The 19,464-nt window shown below is 39.8% G+C and overlaps 1 protein-coding gene across 1 annotated transcript in view; it reads right to left on the reverse strand.

Moving 5' to 3' along the window:
* Nucleotides 1–19,464, reverse strand: part of eys (EGF-like photoreceptor maintenance factor) — a 218,546-nt gene that overhangs the window by 195,252 nt on the left and 3,830 nt on the right. The window contains exons 3-6 of the mRNA XM_078176251.1: nucleotides 12,964–13,049; nucleotides 11,875–12,002; nucleotides 9,297–9,411; nucleotides 4,880–5,039 (exon numbers count right to left, since the gene is read on the reverse strand). Coding sequence (XP_078032377.1) covers nucleotides 4,880–5,039; nucleotides 9,297–9,411; nucleotides 11,875–12,002; nucleotides 12,964–13,049 — 489 coding nt within the window. The remainder of the gene's footprint in view (nucleotides 1–4,879; nucleotides 5,040–9,296; nucleotides 9,412–11,874; nucleotides 12,003–12,963; nucleotides 13,050–19,464) is intronic.

Raw genomic sequence — 19,464 nt, forward strand, 5'->3', positions numbered from 1 at the left:
TTGAGCACCTTCTCTCCTGAAACAGTAATTAGGCCACAAACACTCCTTTAATAAGATGCTTTAGGATTCAGGTGGCGAGCCCCTGGAATTGCAAAGAGAGATGTGGCTGGACAGGTTCACTTTCTTGTTAAGAAAAAAGACACTTAATAACGAGCTCTGTCCCAGCTGAAGAGAGCAGAGGAGGTGGGGGGATGCAGGTTGCTTGATAGGAGATTTGTTTGGTGCTCAGCTGCCTCAGCAGCTGCGAGTACTACCGCTGTGGTTGGGGGTGGGTGTCTTCGAGTGCAGGTTATTAATTTAAAATGTCCTATCATCAATAACGGAGCAGCAATGACATGTAGTGAAAGTCCCTTCTTGACAGCAGCAACCTCATGCTACTGCACAAACACCATGATTGATATCATCTGCACGGTAGTCGCTACAGGTCATTATATTGAAAATATGCCATGCTGTGCTGCAGCAAATTATACAAATTTGTCCTACTAAAATCTGTGAAACGCCTACCCTCATTTATGGCTGTGAATAAAATCTATTATTTAGTATTGTAGCCTTTTTTATGAAGCTTTAATTAACTGGAATATGGTGATTTAGGCGATAAAAAGTTTGCACCACAATGTCTAGAAATGATCAAAAACAAACAAGGAATAAAACATGTTGAGGGTCAGTATTAACTGAAGGTTATTTATAGTACATTTTGCAACCATTGTGCACAATTGATACCCAGCCATTATCCCACAACCACAACCTATAGGTTCTTTAAAGCTAATGAGTTGTTATTAGCCAGATTAAGGTTTAAATGCAAAGACTTTTTGTGTTCAGGTGAAAGATTAAATATGGTTTGACAAGCTTTGGCGTTTGATTCTAAACTTGCATTTACCTGCATGCTCAGTTTCCATGTCTTATGATTATATAATCCGCACAATTAAAAGAGAGAGTGCGCATGAATGAAACCAGCAAAACACATGCCAGCAGTTGTTGTTGCCGTAAAAATAAAGCCTTTCCAAAAATGAAACACGGATGCCGGGGCTTGAGTAATGTATCCTGAGTTATGATCTATGATAGAGTACAGTGGGGTTTCTGGGCAAAGCTTGAAATTAAATTGGCCTTTCTGTGCTGCATGGCTCGAAATTCCAAAGCAAAAATCCCAAGATGCCAGAAAATGATGAATTCTATCAGTCACTAAGACCTGCCATGGTGTAAGAGACAATTTTCCATTACTGAACTGGCAACGGATTTCAGCTTTGAACAGAGGGAAAAAATCTTGTTCATGTAGTGCTATGTAAGGGCTTATCTGACTGACAGGTAAGTGTGTCAGGACTTAAGGCCAGATTGAGAAATACGCTATGGACCAAAACCCGAGTGCACTGGGGGAAGACAAAAAAAAACAACCCACATTCACTGGTTGTTTAAGCAATAAAACAAGACGAGGAACAATACTGTGCGGTATCATCATAACCCCTATACAGCATACACAATGATCAGCAAGCATCACAATCTGTTGTTCCATAGTCTTGATTTTTTTTTTTTTTTTTGTCTAGAGTAGAGAATGCAGCAAAGTCTTTACAGAGATGTTTACATACTGCGCTGTATTATGCTGATGAATTAGTTATGATATAGATTATTATATTTCTGAACAGTTTAGGAAAGCAATGCTTCTAGTATGGAAAAAATGGCACATAGCTGCAAATAAGACGCTCCTATAGAGAGACAATATCACAGATACATTCAGCTCATTATAGGAAATGTTCTTTTCTTCTTTGTGGTCTTGATGCAATGATTTGTTTTATCTTTTTAAAACATGGTAACTAAAAAGGACTACACTTTTTTTCCTTAAATCCCACTCTCTGTAACAGCCTTTTTTTGTTTTTGTGTCTCTGCCTTGTTCCCCTTGTGTTTTTTTTTTTAGAACAGTTGTCAGTGATAGCTTAACAAGTTTCGGCCATGTTTCGAGCTGGCAGCTAATTAGGGAAGCAGTTTGCCAGAGCACTTGGATTAAATGCAATCAGCAGCAGGCCTTAGAAATGTCAAGCAGGCAAGGCTACTGGTAAATAAACTTCAAGGTTAAAAATTTGCTTCATCAAGAGAACTGGCCTTTGCTAAAAATCTGTGGTTGGCTTGTGGATTGTAAATCACAAGCCAGCTCCTGATTTCGGTTTCAGTTTTCAGCTCATTTGCACTTAAAAGACAGTCGGTTAGTGGTGGACGCTAGTTTTGGTGCTTCTCTGTTTGGATTGAGGCTAACTGAAAGTGTTTACAACTAGGGTGTGCTATTAGCAATAAAAATGTATTGATCACTGTAGGGGTTTTTTCTTTGTCTGCCTTCTAAGGGTGGTCAGAGGTCAGAGTTCATGTATGGAGCAGCAGCTCTTAAGCCGGCTGTGATTCAGTCTTTTGAGACATTAATCAGAGCGGATACTTGCAAACATGAATGTCTGCAGCAAAAGCTGACAGTGAAAGAGTGGCCTCCTCTCTTACTTTGTTGCCCTGCTGACCCATGTGCAATCAAAGTACAGTCTTACAGGTCGCTGGATGAACCCATGTGACCCCCTCTCCCCGAACAAACTCGCTCTCAGATGTGACAGTTACGACTGTGTTACTAGGGAACAGACTTGTTCAAGTTTACTTCATGTCGGCTGTGAGGATATTAGCAAACACCGACTTAAGGAAATTAAACAAACCTGTTTAGGATGTTTGCTTAAAGTTTTAAACACTTGTCTTTTATAGTATCTATATTTGGATACTTCTCCCTACAGAGACAAAGTCAGAGTCTCGACATCTCGGTGCCAAGGCGACAACCTCCATCTCAATGACAGCAAAACTAAGGAGCTGTTGTGGATTACAGGAAGCAACGGAGAGAAGGACGTGCCCCCATTTCCATCAACGGGGCTGTAGTGGAGAGAGTCAGCAGTGTAAGGTTGCTCGGGGTTCATATCAGTCAGGATCTGAGCTGGACTCAACACACTGACACCACCACCCAGGCTGCAAGACAGCTGCTCTTCTTCCTCCACAAGCTGAGTAGGTTCAGCGTAAACCCGAGGACACTCTGCAACTTTGAATGAAATGTTGGCATTGGACATTTCTGCAAACCACAGATATGCTGTCCATTTCATTAATATTATACAACTATTTCTAAAGCAAGCTGCTTTAGAAATGGTTGCAGCCCAAAAGCAGCCTGCTGTTCCTTTTTAACAAGGTTTCGGGACATTTCCGGCCATGTTAGTAGCGACCAAACTGGGCATTTAAGGCCAAACGATCATGTTTTTCTAACCGTAACCAATCGTTTTTTTTTGTGTCTATACTGACCACATCTTAATCACAGCGTTGTCAGAATATAAAATTGAAAATTTAACTGTAAAAAAAACCGCAAAGTTTCATCATATCTGCTACCTGTTAGGGGTCACAGGGAGGCTGGAGCCTATTCTAGCTGATACTGGACTACATATCAAATACACAAATGCAACATATCCGTGGTTACATACACCGCCAACATTTCCTCTGGCGATTGTGTTGTCTGAGCCCTGCTGCCGTATGCCAGACGGTACCGCAGCATCCGGTCCTGCACCAGCAGAGTCAGGGACAGCTTCATCCTGCAGGCCAGAAGACTGTTGAACTGTTGAGCTCCTGAGCTCATCACTTGGCACTTTCCCATGATATTGTCACTTCACGTAGTTTTACAAACTGTTTATATTTCTGTATATATATTTATTACTACTCAATGTGCATATATATTTACTGCATTCCTGTTTACATTCAGTTCATTCAGTTGCAAACACTGTCTATACAAATTTGTTACTTTTATGTTTATATTTTAGCCCTATATTTTAATTTGCACTATTTCATGACTTAGATTCTCATGCCATTTCTTGTGTGATTTCATTTTTAATATATACTTAATGAGCAGTGTTGTTGCAAGCCTGAGATCCAAGATTTACATTGCCTGCGGCTGCTTCTGTGACTGTTGTGCACATGATTATAAAGAACGTCAGAGTGCTCACTGATGATTTTATTATAATCATGTGCATTTAAATTGAACATAACATACTGTAACACTGGACATTGTCAACATAAGGGGATAGTTTTCATCTAAAGACTGAATCAAACAGTGGAGGTCTTCAGATCTTTTACAAGTTCTACAGTGTTAACATCAAAACATACTATAAATACTAAAAGTAAAAGTACTCTAATAATGTGTATTGTATGTAGTATTATATTATTATTATTATTGATACATTAATGTAGTATAAAATGTACATCAATATTTAAGGTAGAAAAGCCTTTACTATAAGGACACCTGTCAGCCAATCAGAAAACATATTTTCTGCAACCACAGAAGTGCATTTATTTTGGCGTGGTAGAAAGAAGCACTTTCAATGGAAAACATGACTTGTGTAGAGATTTTAAGACATTTTTATGTTTTATTTTTAACATCTGCCTTAAAACATCAACAAAAGGCCAAATAGAAACATTTATAATTTATGGGCTGCTCTCAGCAGAAGAGCTCTCTGTGTCTGATGTCTTGCATGAGACTGCATTAACGTCTTAAAGGAGTAAAACACTCACTACCTGTGTTGCACGTCTGCCTCACGTCGTCTGCATAATGTATGTGCGTACATTGCACATACATGTTTACAAAGCGCCGAAGCCTGTACATGTCAAAACAGAACACAAACCTCTGCCAACAGCATGTTTCTGTCAAGCTATACCACTTCCACATCAGATTTCCCCCCGCACATCAATCAGTCATTGCTCGCCCCATGACCAACCTTCCCACAAGGGTTTGTAAAAATCGATCCATATTTTGAGACTCCCTGCCAACAGACGGACGGACAGACAGATGGAAAGGCGCAAAAACACAGATAATAAATCAAAGCAATCTCACCTGTGAAGCCGAGGGGGCATTTGCAGGTGTACTGCGGAGGAGATGACGGCTGACTCGCTGTAATGCATGTGGCTCCATTCAAACAGCTGTTTGGTTTTATCAAGCAGGCATTGCCTACATATTGACAAAACTTTCCAATCCATCCCGGGGCACAAACACACTGCAGGAAAACAGTACAAAAGTAAGATCAAGGTACGGTAAAGTATACATGAGTGTGTTTTTCTTTGCTTTGGCTCTACCCTGGCACACTGGATCTGGAATTAAACAATGACTATGTGGGTTAGAAATGTTGACTTTCAGCTTTCATGGTGTTTTGTGGTTATCACCCTGCATACTGGGTGAACAGTGTAGGAATCATGTTCTTTTTTTACCCTTGGGCAGCATGAATAAAAATGGCAACAATTTACACACTGATGTTGGCTGTAAACACCCTCAAAAAAGGGTCAGTTCACCCACCAACTTATTCATCTACCTCAACATCTACCTGCCCAGGGTTTGAGATATGACCCTCTGAAATCTCTGACACTACCTCAGGCTGACTCTAAATAAATTCAGCAGTATCTATTATTTCCATAGTGGTTTTTTTTCTGTAGACAGTAGTTTAAATGGGAACTTTTGACATCGAGGTCTGTGGATTATTCTAAATGTCTTAATATTGTTTCTGAAAATTAAAGTTTCTGCTGATTTAAAAAAAAAAAAAATTAATTTCTAAATGCTGAGATCACCACAAATTAAATAATATCATGGTGAAGGCAAAAATTTCAGAGACTGACACTGAGACACAAGATAAAGTAAATCCAATCCTATCTGCAGGGTTTGATACTAATCCAGGCAGTGTTATGCGTTTATGCGCTAAAAGAGCACCCAAGGATTTATGGCACCCAGCATGCTGGTGCTGGGTCAAAGATTGTTTCCACACTGATGTGCGTTTTCCCCTACATAAATCTACACTCACCAGCCACTTAAGTACACCAGTTCAACTGCTCGTTAACGCAAATAGCTCGTCAGACAATCACATGGCAGCAACACAACGCATTTAGGCATGCAGACATGGTCAAGATGACCTGCTGAAGTTCAAACTGAGCATCAGAATGGGGAAGAAAGGTGGTTTAAGTGACTTTGAACATGGCATGGTTGTTGGTACCAGATGGGCTGGTCTGAGTATTTCAGAAACTGCTGATCTTTTTCACGCACAACCATCTCTAGGGTTTACAGAGGATGGTATGGAAAAGAGAAAATCTCCAGTGAGCAGCAGTTCTCTGGGTGAAAATGCCTTGTTGATGCCAGAGGTCAGAGGAGAATGGCCAGACTGGTTCAAGATGATAGAAAGGCAACAGTAACTCAAATAACCACTCGTTACAACCAAGGTATGCAGAAGACCATCTCTGAATGAACAGAATGTTGAACCTTGAAGCAGATGGGCTACAGCAGCAGACGACCACACCAGGTGTCACTCCTGTCAGCTAACAACAGGAAACTGAGGCTACAATTTACACAGGCTCACCAAAACTGGACAATAGAAGATTGGAAAAACGTTGCCTGGTCTGATGAGTCTCAATTTCTGCTGAGACATTCAGATGGTAGGGTCAGAATTTTGTGTAAACAACATGAAAGCGTGGATCCAATGGCCACCACAGTCACCAGATCTCATACAATAGAGCACCTTTGGGATGGGGTGGAACGGGAGATTTGCATCATGGATGCGCAGCCGATCTGCAGCAACTGTGTGATGCTATCATGTCAATATGGTCCAAAATCTCTGAGGAATGTTTCCAGCACCTTGTTGAATCTATGCCACGAAGAATTAAGGCAGTTCTGAAGGCAAAAGGGGTCCAACCTGGTACTAGCAAGCTGTACCTAATAAAGTGGCCAGTGAGTGTATATGAAGCTTTTTCCTTTACTTAACCACAGAGGGGGAGCCATGCCTTTTAACAGGAGGAAAACACTATTCAATGTCGGAACAGAACACGTGCATGGTGCAACTGGCAATCAGACAAAACTGCTGAAGCCAGCACTGATAGCTGCAATACTTGAAGGAAATTTCTAACACATCAATGCAGATTCCAACACAAAAAATGTCACATTTTTATGCAAATTGTGCCGCCGGGTCTGGAAAAAGCCAGCACGTCAACCATATGTGCAACAAATTTGAAATGGCACATCCAGTTGACGTATCCAACCAGTCTTAGAACAAAATCTGCAAGTGAATAATGATCACAAAATGTTTCTGTATTCAAAAATAACAGAAGAAATAACCTTGGTTGTGATAAATGTCCACAAGCTCTTGCCTCATTGATTTATATGTTCTGATCTTGCCCATCTCTTTACAACTATTAGTCCAATATTTCCAAAACATTACCAGGGACACTTCAGGTGCCCTTTGATGCACTCTTTGGTGTATCACTGGAAACAGTTGTCCTGCCAAGAATGAAAGCAGACCTCATGGCCTTCTTGTCCTTATTAGAGAGACAACTGATAGAAATTTGTTGGAAGTCACCGTCTCCTCCATCCCATGAGGCTCGGATCAGAGATGTTCTTTATTTTAGTAAATTATAAAAGATTAAATAAACACAGCGTGGGCCTATGGTTGGATTTTTTCTTTGACTTTACAGACACTACAGTTGCTGAGTGTATCTCAGTAAAGTGGGCTGATTTATGTTCCGTTTTTCATGTTTCTATATCTCCCTTTAATCTTGCTTCTTTGATGTGTAGACCAACAGTTGCTATCCCAGTGTCCCATGAAGACTGGTTTTTGTTTGACAGTTTTGCAGGGTGGAGGTAGGGAAAGGGTTTATACATATGTCTGTGCTATATAAATGATAGCTATATACATTTGTCTTGTTTGTGACTGCTGTCTTTTTAGCCATACACAAAAACACGTTTACTCAATTTGAGAAACTATTATTTAAATTGGAGAAAAACACCAAAAAGAGAGTTTGGAAAAAGAGAAATGAACATAAACTAGTTCATTTTTTGGGACTGTGAGAGAAATGTTTGACCCTGACCGTTTAAAGCTAAAATCAGCCCTTTAACCTCATATTTTTAATTCAGCGCGTTAGAGAACCAGAGCATAACAGTCAAATTCCCACCTGAAAGGGCAGCTCTGTATATCTACCAATAAAATCAGTTTTAATGCGACCTCTTTTATTCCGTCTGTTAAGAGCGTCTCTGTGAGAGAGCGAATAAAAAAGCTGGCTACCCTTTAATGAACTACCCACTTGTTTTTCACACTCAAAGGTAAAAAAAAACCCACATTAAAATCATAAATAAAAACAAAAACATCAACAACAAAAAAGAAGAAGAAGAAAAAAAAGAAACGGTCTATTTGCAGTGAGCAACAATTTCTGATTATGTCTGACCCGGGTTGAAGGAGCGCCAACACGAAGCATCTACAAGTGGATTTTAGATTAAGAACACTCTCAGTGGCCTAATGGAACAAGACTGATGGAGAATAATTAGGAGCTATGGGGCATTACGGAGCAGTCTCAGGTGTTGTAAAAAATACAGACGTTTGAGGAGACTGAGCAATAGAGAGGCAAATTACACAAGAACCTGTCTGTCGGAGCAATGCGTCCACATACTCACAATGATTAATGGGTAAGAATTGGATTACTGCAGTCTACAGACATATTCTATCAGTGACGCTCCTGTCATTCTCCTTTGTTTTTTTTATTTCAGCTCATGACAGCTTTTCTTATGCGTACAATACAAGTCATTTCAAGTTAAAACCAGACCATTTAATACGCCATATCTACAGATTCTATGTGAACTCTCCGGTTTATATTTGTATGTATTCAAAGACTAAAAAGAACGTCATGTAGTAGCTGCTGGTCAAACATTTGTCAGTAAAATCAATCCAATTTAAGGATGCATCATTAAAATAAATCAAATTATTTAGTCTTTGAAAACTATTACGTTTAAATGGGAATAAAAACACACATTAAATGATTTTTAAAAATGTTCATTCATTCATTTTCGGGGTTGCAGGGGGGCTGCAGCCTATCCCAACTGACACTGGGCGAGAGGCGGGGTACACCCTAAACAGGTCACCAGACCATCACAGGGCTGACACATAGAGACAGACAACCATTTTTGCTTACATTCACACCTATGGACAATTTAGAGTCACCAATTAACCTGCATGTCTTTGGACTGTGGGAGGAAGCCGGAGCACCCTGGGAAAACTCACGCTGACACAGGGAGAACATGAAAACTCCGCACAGAAGGGCTTGTTTAAGTTTAAGCGTGAATAAAAATACACATGAAATGATTTTAAAAAATGTCTCACTCACTGTATTGTATGTTCCACATCTCTGGGTATGAATGTGTCCACTTAATGTTGTAATTAAGGTGCAACACGAAGTGTATTTCGTGAGCTTCAGAGTATTTCTGAAGACTGAAACACTGAATTACGTACCTGATATCCGCCAATTACACTCAAGCACAATCCCTCATTCAGGCAGTTGATATTGAGCAGCCTGCAGTAGTCAATTATTTCTTCACAGTTCTTCCCGGAAAACCCTCTCAGACATCTGTTAAGAGGAGGTCAGTGTCATCAAAATCAATTCACCCAAAGCCTCGGGCACTAACAAGCCATATTTTTTTTTCTTTCACAAGATACATGAGGTTATAATTTTGTTTTCCTCATGACCTGCTTGTGATTCAGACGTGGATGAGATAGTGTCTGCAAATTATTCTTGCAGTTTTTATGACCTGGATTGCTAAATGGGCGGAGTTAGCACATCAGGACAAATTAAGGTCATTATAAATCACAGATTATACTTTCCTACAACCGTAAAAATCCTTATTTTGCTGATTATACTCTTTGATATGGCAAATACAGCCTTCGCTTGATTAACCTTCCTTGTAATTTTCATATTCTGTATGTTTGATTCTGATTTAATTAAAATTTGGAGCTGTCATAATGAGAAAAACAAATCTGTCACATTTATAACATGGAGTCCTTGAGCCAAGTACATAAAACTATCAGTTACATTATTATGACTGAGTGGTGAAGTGAATGAATGAGAGACAGAGTGGCAGAGTGGAGACCTCGAAAGCAGAATCTTATAAACATAAATGTCCTTTCTCATCAACGCAGTAGACCTGTAAACATTTTCATATAAATCCAAACAGTGAGTCACCAAAACACACTTCTATCTCGTCTGTCAGAATGGTGTTTTACACAGGAGTTTGGTTACACAGTCGAACTGAACTCAAAATCAACTTCGGCTGTGGACAAAGACTAGTGGTATGAGCTCTACAGTAGTTTTAGTTGTGTTAAAAGCAGGTTTCAGAGTATCTCGAGGGCATCAAAGACAGAGCGTAATATAGTAGAAGTCTGTATTCTTAAGTTTTGTGAAAATAAAGCTTTTTTTCTCTATTAATTAATCACAGAAATAATAACGCATTAAAAAATCAACTGCGTTCCATGGTGCTCTTTGACCCGGTGTGTCACTGAAGGCCACATTGGCTTTGTTACATGAAGAAGGCAGATGAGAAGACGCTGCGTGACTTGAATACCTACATTTAAAAAAATGCCCAGATGGAACTGTCGATAGCACCATTCTCTAAAATTTCTGTCCTCAGGTTTTTTCATACCATCAGAGTACTAAAAGCCTGACGTATCACCTCAACGCAAAGTATTTAGTAGCGAACCCGGAAGTCCAAGTTAGCACAGTCTCTGATGCTAGCACTAGCAGCCAGCCTCGTCAAGCTACACTCAGTAGACTGAGTAAGTCTACTGTGACCAGCTAACTAACTCTCTTGCAAAATGGATTGCAATGGACTGCAGACCATTTCCCGTGGTTGAGGACAGGGAAATCCAGCTGCTTTACTACAATACATCTGCCACAATTCATTTGAACTGAATTTTTAAAAATACTTTCACAGAAAAAAAAATGATGTATGTGATTAATTTTGATTAATTAACCACAGAGCATGTAATTAGTTAGATTATTTTTTAATCACTTGACAGCCCAAATTTTTCACACAATCAATATGTTGATAAATACTGTTTGAGTAGACAGGAGGGTGACCATGAGCAGCTGTTCTCAATGTGACGACCATTTTGTTTCACTTTTGTGATTGGCTGCCTCTATTCCTAATTAATTTCAATTCCAACCTTGGTAATGAAGTAATATTTTTCACCAGGTTATAGGCTGCATGAAACAACACAGTAAGAACGCACAGGGTTAAGGTGTCTAAGATGCGCTTTTTTGTCGTCCATCTTTGGGAACGTCTGCCATCACATAAGTGCATAGCCTTGTGTGAGTGCAGTCAGATTCTATTAGCGCCCTTAACAACAATATGTTAGTCTGTCTCGCAACATTCAGATTTCTCCAACCCTATCTGTGCCTTTTGCGCCTGTTCGTTCCTACTAAAGACAAATATGTTAAAAAGTACATAGTGATATTGGCACAGTTTTTTGGGGGGTTTGCAAATGTTTGCAGCAGTTATAGAGCATTTTTGACTATTTTCAGCTGCGGATTAACACACACACACACACATAACACATGTAATTACAGCTCCAGGCTGGTATATATAGGACTGACTCAAAATGACAGTTTCCATTTTTATGCTAACAAGTCATTCAGTGTAGCAGTGTGGCTCATTGATGCTTTTAATAATGTTTTTTGAATAGTTTTTGGACAATAATGGAAGTCTGTGGCACAGAGGAATTAGCTACACTGGGCTACACAGACAATACCTGTAAGATGGATTGTTGGTTTTGGTCTTTACATGGGATTAGCCGACAATAAGAAAAAATATAGAATATCAGCAGCCAACAATGAGGCTCGAGGTCTGCCAGACAAGTCTGTATTAGGCGTAGAGCTTTAGATTGAAATGTAAATCCTAATCACATTAAAAGGTGGAAAAATAATAAAAGACCCATTTCTATTCACTCTCAGCTGGAGACAAGACACAAGACACTCCAGTCATCTAGAGAGGGGACTATGAGAGTGGCCTCTATTAGATCTCTGTATATGCTTCACCTGCAGACATAATCATTTCCCCTGGATACACAGGTGGCATTGTTGAGACATGGTGATGGCCTGCACAGGTTCTGCTTCCTCCTGCATGCTGGGACCACATTACCATCTGCACAGACACATTCAGAGGCCTGCATACAGAGGCAAAACAAACCAGGTCACCTGTCAGCTTGGGAAAACAGGGTTAGACTACACAAAAGGTGCATAAGATCTCTAACTGCGGAAACATTATCAATAACAGAGCGATTTGCCGCAGGGAGAGAGACTTGATTGACTCACATTATTATTTGTTACTGATCTCTGCAATTACATTTAATTGAATCTAAGTAGGCAAGTAAATAATAGGTTTTATATATGTTTTAATATGAGTTTTGGGCAGCATAAGAGGCTAATAAATGCTAATGGTGTTGTAAGTCAAAGTTAAAGTGATTTGAAATTCACATTATGCTTCTAGAAAAATATTTATGTCAAGCCGCAGCAATATTCGGCATTATTTTGATGAATGTCCCTTTTAGTCTGCTCCACTCTGGTATTCTTAGGTGGGCTGTGAAAATGTGCAGTGCACTTGGCAAACTGTAATGAACAAAACAAAGGTCAGAGAAAGACAATTAGACCATTACTGTATTTTCTCTAGTGTATCCTAGGGAACATTAGAAACACCACTGCCTTTGCAAAATGTATGACTGCAATAGCATTTCCAGTGAAAGGTGAAAATTGCAGTAGGCATCTAATTACAAAAAGCTTTTGATGAGACCCATTTCAAACTGGCACTTAAACATGCGCTGGGTCATTCAATCAAAATGCTAGAGGAAGCAAACACTCTTTCCCTTAGCTCATCTTCAGGAGGAAATATTAATTGCTGTTGCAGCCTTCAGAATGAAGCCATTTGATCTTGTTTCAAGACACTATATTAATTTTAATGTGCCATTTCTTGTTTATCTCCCACTGAGATAAAACAAATAAGGGAAATTAAATCCTCACACGCTCCCCTGCAGTGCAAATTCGTTCCTCCTGACACGCATGTGACATGCAATCGAAGACAACTAGGGAGTCGCAGTAGACGCCCCCGAATCTTTCCGGACAATGACAAACAAATCCTTCAGGGCCTTCTTCGCATATGCCGCCATTTCTGCATGGATTCGGATCACAGGGGGCTTTCCTCTTTTCACACGGCGGGCCTGCAAAATAGACAACATGAAAATTACAGCACATTTATTAAGATTGTGGGAATTGTATTTATGTTTAGAAAACTAAAATGTGTAAAAGACTGCCAACTCGTGTCTCCCAGCAGACATTTACACATTCTAGTTACAACTATTAAACTACTGAAAGAGCTGTATGCAACATTCAGAACAGTAATATAGCAGCAAACCACTATTTGCTATGTGAAGATATAATGGCGTCCTGATGAAGTGAAACTTCCTTTGTCCATGTTGTATTCTGATCTTTACTGTTCTTTGTTTACGGTCCTGATTTGTGTGCATGTTGGTGCATGTGAGTCCCTATGAGCATGTTCCACTGGCTAGTCAATCGCCCCTGCTTTGCACTACGCTCATACGGCAGACGACACTGTATATATTGGGACAGTGTTGTTGCAGAAGTGCAGTGCTTACACTCCGGTTTCCCCCGGTTAACAATGTTAGCTTTGGTGGCACAATAACCTGCTAGCCACCAGCTTACCCACTTCCATGTTGAGAGCCATATGCAGACAATCTCTCGGCCAAACTCTGAATAATAGATATGCTCTGAATGTCGCCACTATCTTGGGATGGTGTCGTCGCAGAAGGAAAGCACCCACTCTCTGATTTCCCCCCAGGTAACAATGTTAGCTTTGTTGGCACAATTAGGTGCTAGCCACCAGCTTACGCACCTCCATGTTGAGAGCCATGTGTACACAATCTCTTGCCCAGACTTTGAGTAATAAATATGCTCTGAATGTCACCACTGTACTGGGACGTTGTCATCGCAGAAGGAAAGCACCCACCTTTTGGTTTCCCCCCAGGTAATAACATTAGCTTTGCGGGCATAATAAGCTGCTAGCCACCAGCTTACCCACCTCCATGTTGAGAGCCATGTGCAGACAATCTCTTGCCAAGACTCAGAGTCATAAATATGCTCTAAATGTCGCCACTGTATACAGATGGTGTATCGCAGAAGCAAAGCACCTACCCTCCAGTTTCCCCCCAGATAACAAGGTTAGCTTTGCTGGCACAATTAGGTGCTAGCCACCAGCTTACCCACCTCCATGTTGAGGACCATGTGCAGACAATCTCTCGCCCAGACTCGGAGTCATAAATATGCTCTGAATGTCGCCACTGTATTCAGACGGTGTCGTCGCAGAAGCAAAGTACCCATCCGTAGGTTCCCCCCCAGGCAACAATGTTAGCTCTGTCAGCACTTATGCCATTGTTAGCGCTGTTTATTGAGTTAGCACCATTAGCTGCTAGCCACAGGTTCAACAAACCCTATGTTAAAAAGACCTTGCAGACAATCCCGCCCCAAACTGTCAATCACAGATATGCTCTAAATGCCGCACACAGCTCCTTTAACATTGAAAGTAACATAGAACAGACATGAAAATAGCTTGAAAGTAATGCGACCAAGTTATCGCCTGACAAGAAATGAATGACATGACTTATTATACATAGAGGAAGGTGTAACGGATGTGTTTCATCAGTAATTACACAGGACGGAGGCATGTGCTGGTTCATGTCACAATTAAACGAAAGGCCGGACCAACTATAACCAACTGTAAATAGCATCATCGCTGTCAGCATTGTACGGTGGCCTCTGATCGATGATATGCTGCAGAGCTGCACCTAATTGCCCATTTCAGAAACCATCACACTGAAGCCAACAAACCACACCAACTGGAAAATAAGAAAAACCAGCAAGATGTTATCCAGCACACAGAAACAGTTACACCAAGATATGGGAAAGACGAGCTAACTAGGCTAACTATAGTTGCCTCTCAGTTCTTTAATTACTGGTTCTACACTGGTATAGCTGTGCCAAATCAATTATTGGTACATAAATGTTATTATGTTTAAACCAAACTTGTAGTGAAGAGCAGGGCTTACAAAATAAATCATAAAGTTTGCTTCAAGTAAAAATGCACAGTTCTCTCTGAAAGCTTTAAACAGGGAGCTGAGTGTGTGCCCTTGTGTTTTCCCTACTCGTGATGGAAAACTGCCTCCATCTCAGGGTGTTGTGTTTCATGCTGTGAGCGTGTGCATTAAAGTTTGTGCTTGTGTAACACGGGAGGGCTGGCCCGGTCTGCAGCTGCCATCCCGTGAAGTCGGGTCTACTGTAGCATTAAAATAAATGAGCATTTGGGTCAGCTACATAATCAGGTATGGCAGTTGTTTGATGGTGCTGTAAACACTGCCAACAACAACTTTCAACATAATAAAGTAAAGTGTGGTTCTAACCTGTGTCAGTAACCTGCAGTGTGATCTGTACTTTTATGGAAAAACAGTTTATTGTTAGAGCTTTTTATTTTTTGTCAATCTGTATTATATTTCATTTCATCTTATTTTGTTCATCTTATTCAGTTTAACTGATTCTTATTTCGTTTTTATTGTGTTTTTAGTCACCTCACTGAATGTAGAAGTTTAAACTGCCTCTGTGCTTAAAAGTTGCATGCATGAGCATATAGTGAGCCTGTTACATCATACTGTATCATGTCTCAAGATGTGCAACAGACTAGTTTCTCCCAAAGAGGGTAGTTTTATTCATTATTGAGTGTTAGTGTATTATTAAATATTTTTTGTGCTTGCAGTACAGAGCATAGAATACTCAACCCCTTTATTAAAAAAGACTACAAGTTTCTAAAAAGGCGAAAAGACGCAGCTATTATTCTTGCTGCTTTCACCACTTTATTATATTTCTATAATGCCTTTTAATGCCTTTACACTTTTGCTACTTTTTTAGCATACTCTACTGTAATACACAACACTTTGCACAGACAGATAACACAAGAGTTTCCAACTTCTAATGTATGATATTTCAATCCTGCGAACTCAAAAAAAAAAGTTGATACTTCTGTACCGAGTACATTAATAAAACGAAAGTGGCCATATATATAAATATAAATGATAAATGATTAAATGTATAAATGATTTTCATGGTGGATTTTCACTGAACTGTAAACTAAGTAGTCAGCGCTGCAGCCCGTTTCTTAAGCATCTTCCAAGATAAAGCCATTCTGAGCCAGTGGTTTCCTAAATACTGCAGGACCACAACACTTTCACCACCAGGAGCTTTACCAGAGACAGGGTAATGTCGTAGTGACATTGTATGCAAAAGGATAAAATTAGACCCAATTCCCTGCAGGTTCAAGGTGAATAAAATTTGATGTTATTCCCCAGTGAGGGTTTTCATTTTTGTGTTCTTCACAAGGTGCCTACACATTTATCTTTCCAGTGACTCTTTCTTTGCATATTTTCTTTAATCCCCCTGCTGATACAAGTGCTCATGTCCCAGAGGCTCCTCATAGCCTCCTCTGTGGGCATCAATCTTACTGTGTACAACTTCAGGGCTTGCTTCCTCCTCGACTCATTTTCCACCAGAAATTGAGTTTTCATAACTGGTCCACTAAAAGTTGCACAAATACAAACTACTATATATTTAGGAACACTTCTACCTGTCACACAGATAATGGCTGTAGCACTCTCTGCACTCGAGAGACTCTAATATAATTTGGTTAAGGTCATGCATGGTAAGATACAATACAATCATTTGTATTTGCGCTGGCATTTGTGTCTACCACGGATCTGTTCATCTCAAACACCCTTATTATTGCAATGATTATGAACTGCAGCAACCTAAGAAACAACTCCGTGTCGGTATCTAATTAAATCGTTTAACAAGGGTAATGACTGTATATATAGTCCAAATTAAACTTTAAAATTTTGAGATTATTACCAACAAATTAGCAAAAACAATTAACACCCTACACCAAATGGAAATGGCCCCATAAAGATGGTAATACCTTGCAACATATACCCTAGAGGTAGTGCAAAGGAGAGTCAAATCAAAAGAAAATCTCATTTGAAACGTCCCATGAGTTTGGCTCATTATTCTGTGCGCATAGACTTTGGCCTATGAGGGCAGCCAGCGCTGGAGCAGCCACTAACTTCCAGTTGATTAATGAGGCAACTGCAGCAGGGAGGTAGAGGAAGCACAAGCTCCACAGAACTCCCAAGAAGCTGATGGGACAGCAGGACACCATGACTATGCGAAAGCACCCAGTGGAGTCTGCTTACTTGAGAGAGCAGCGGCAATTAAAGCAAATTAGATAAAAGCTGCACAGGCAGAGGGTGCGTGGAACTCACCAATTTGTTTCTGATGTGAATTATATAAATTATCCATTTAAAGTAAGAGAAGGGTGGACATTTTTCACAGTGCCACCTGTTTTGCTTGGTTTACCAAAATGTCCTGTTACACTGGTTACTTACTTACTGTTACAGCTTCTCTTTCTCAGCTGTGTGTTAGGTTGTCATTGGCAGCTTGTCTTTAAATCTTTACATTTTATCAAGAAATGCATTGTGTTTCAACAAAACCTAAAGCTAAGTATGTTTCAGTGCCATGGAGGAGTAGACCTATAGGATGAAGGGGTGAAATACTCCAAAAGAAAAATGTAAAATTTCCAATTATGTCAGACATAATTAGAGGAAAAATAATTTTAATGGTCATAATCTATTACTTAACACACATTCTGGACATTAATTTTTGTATTGATAATTAACAAACATAAACTCCTTGTCATTTCTGCCAGGTGTAAGCCTGGAGGGAATCATTCATTCAGTTGTGTATTTGTGCGCGCAGCCAAGGCGCCAGATGGAAATGCATCATATATTTCTGGAAACCACAGGTACATTACATTTGTACATGTCATGTTTTTTATATCAACATGTCTTAAGTGACATAGTTCTGATTACATGTATATGAGCTGACTGTCATCAGGAGGTTGAGAGGATGGCAGATGATGTGACAGACGATATAGGCGAGACAGCTGCCAAGCTTTGGGCCACTGTTCAAGACCAATAAATAACAGAATCAGTTGGGTTTTATCAGCTACACATTGCAGCATTTCCTGCAATGATTGTGCCACTAAAATCTGGTATTTTAGGCTCAAACATGATATTTTCCTAACCATAACCAAGTGTTATTTGTCCCAAAACATACTCACACTTAAACCACAGTGTTGTTGACGCTTACAGAAACCTAATGGTTTAATGTATCGTAAAACTAAAACTAAAAACTAATAGCCCAGGCTACTATTTGCTTAAATCACTGACAGGTGACTACATGGGGGACATATTTAAAAATTGGATTCATTTTTAATGAAAAATCCTTTTGATTCTTATCAATCTGAGGACCCTTACAGACTAAAGAAATATGAGTAACTTAAGGGATAATCAAGGAATGAACAGATAACTTAACGAAATCAACAGTACAGTTTTATACATCTGAAAAAACTTCTATTAAAAAAAAAATAACTGCCTGCAATCAGATCAGGCGTTTAACTGAGACAGGCGTTTATTTGTCAAAATGTGTAGAGCCACACAGGGTTAGTAAAAGGGACTAGGCTTTTAATTTAAGTTTTACAGCATCTGCCATAACGTACAAGTGTTACATAGCTGTGGTTTGCAGAGACATACAATACCAGCATTTTTTTGGGTGATTAGGCTGGAGTGAGTGTTTCTATTTGTCTATCTAATCTCACATACTACTGGACCCATGAGCCTAATATTTTTTGTAAACATTTATAACTGTTCAAGGCCAGCTCATGGTTGAAATTCATTTCTGAGGAACCTATTTTGTCGACTGTTTCGTAACATCATTGACTGCTGACTCCTCACTCTTTAGCAGATGTTAGGAGCTGCAAGTGATCAACAATATCACACAGCAAGAGGCATTAAAGGCGATCAACAAAGGCTAAAAACAAGCCTTATCTAGTCTGGTGCAGGTTACATTTTGGCCTTTGTCATGGCTCAAACACTGATGTCAGATTTTAAACTAGAGCATCGTCAGATTAATTCCATACATGATTTATTATGATCCACTGAAGTAAGCCACGATACGAGATGAATAAATCCCTGGTTTTGTTATCTTTACCACCATCTTGACCCTCAGAGAGCCAGGAGGGACAACTGAGTGACATTCAAGTCTTCTTTGTTCCAATATTGTCATGCATACATGCTGGACACGCAACTGTTCCCCACCCACATGCCCTCAGACACACCTGGAGGAGATCTGCACTTTACTGAGTGCACTTTTCTTGTTCAATATAATACATGGCCTTTATCTGATTAAAAACATCCAGCATTCAATTTAGCCTAAATCTGGCATTCACTCCATACAGGAGGATGAAGGCAAAGCGTTATTGTTCCCTTTCAAAGAGCCAAAGAGTTGTCTTGTAATCGTCTCCTTTTAAATGTTAAAGACGTTCAGAGTTGTTCTCCGAAATGTCTCATGCTACCCTTCACCCCCTGTACTGTGCTTTCTTCTTCTGCTGTATAGACTGAAAAACGGGTGCCAGACAGCACTAGAAGTAACCTTGAAACCACTCCTCCGAAATAATAAGCT

Source organism: Epinephelus lanceolatus, chromosome 17, assembly GCF_041903045.1.
Source record: "Epinephelus lanceolatus isolate andai-2023 chromosome 17, ASM4190304v1, whole genome shotgun sequence".
Lineage (NCBI taxonomy): Eukaryota > Metazoa > Chordata > Actinopteri > Perciformes > Serranidae > Epinephelus > Epinephelus lanceolatus.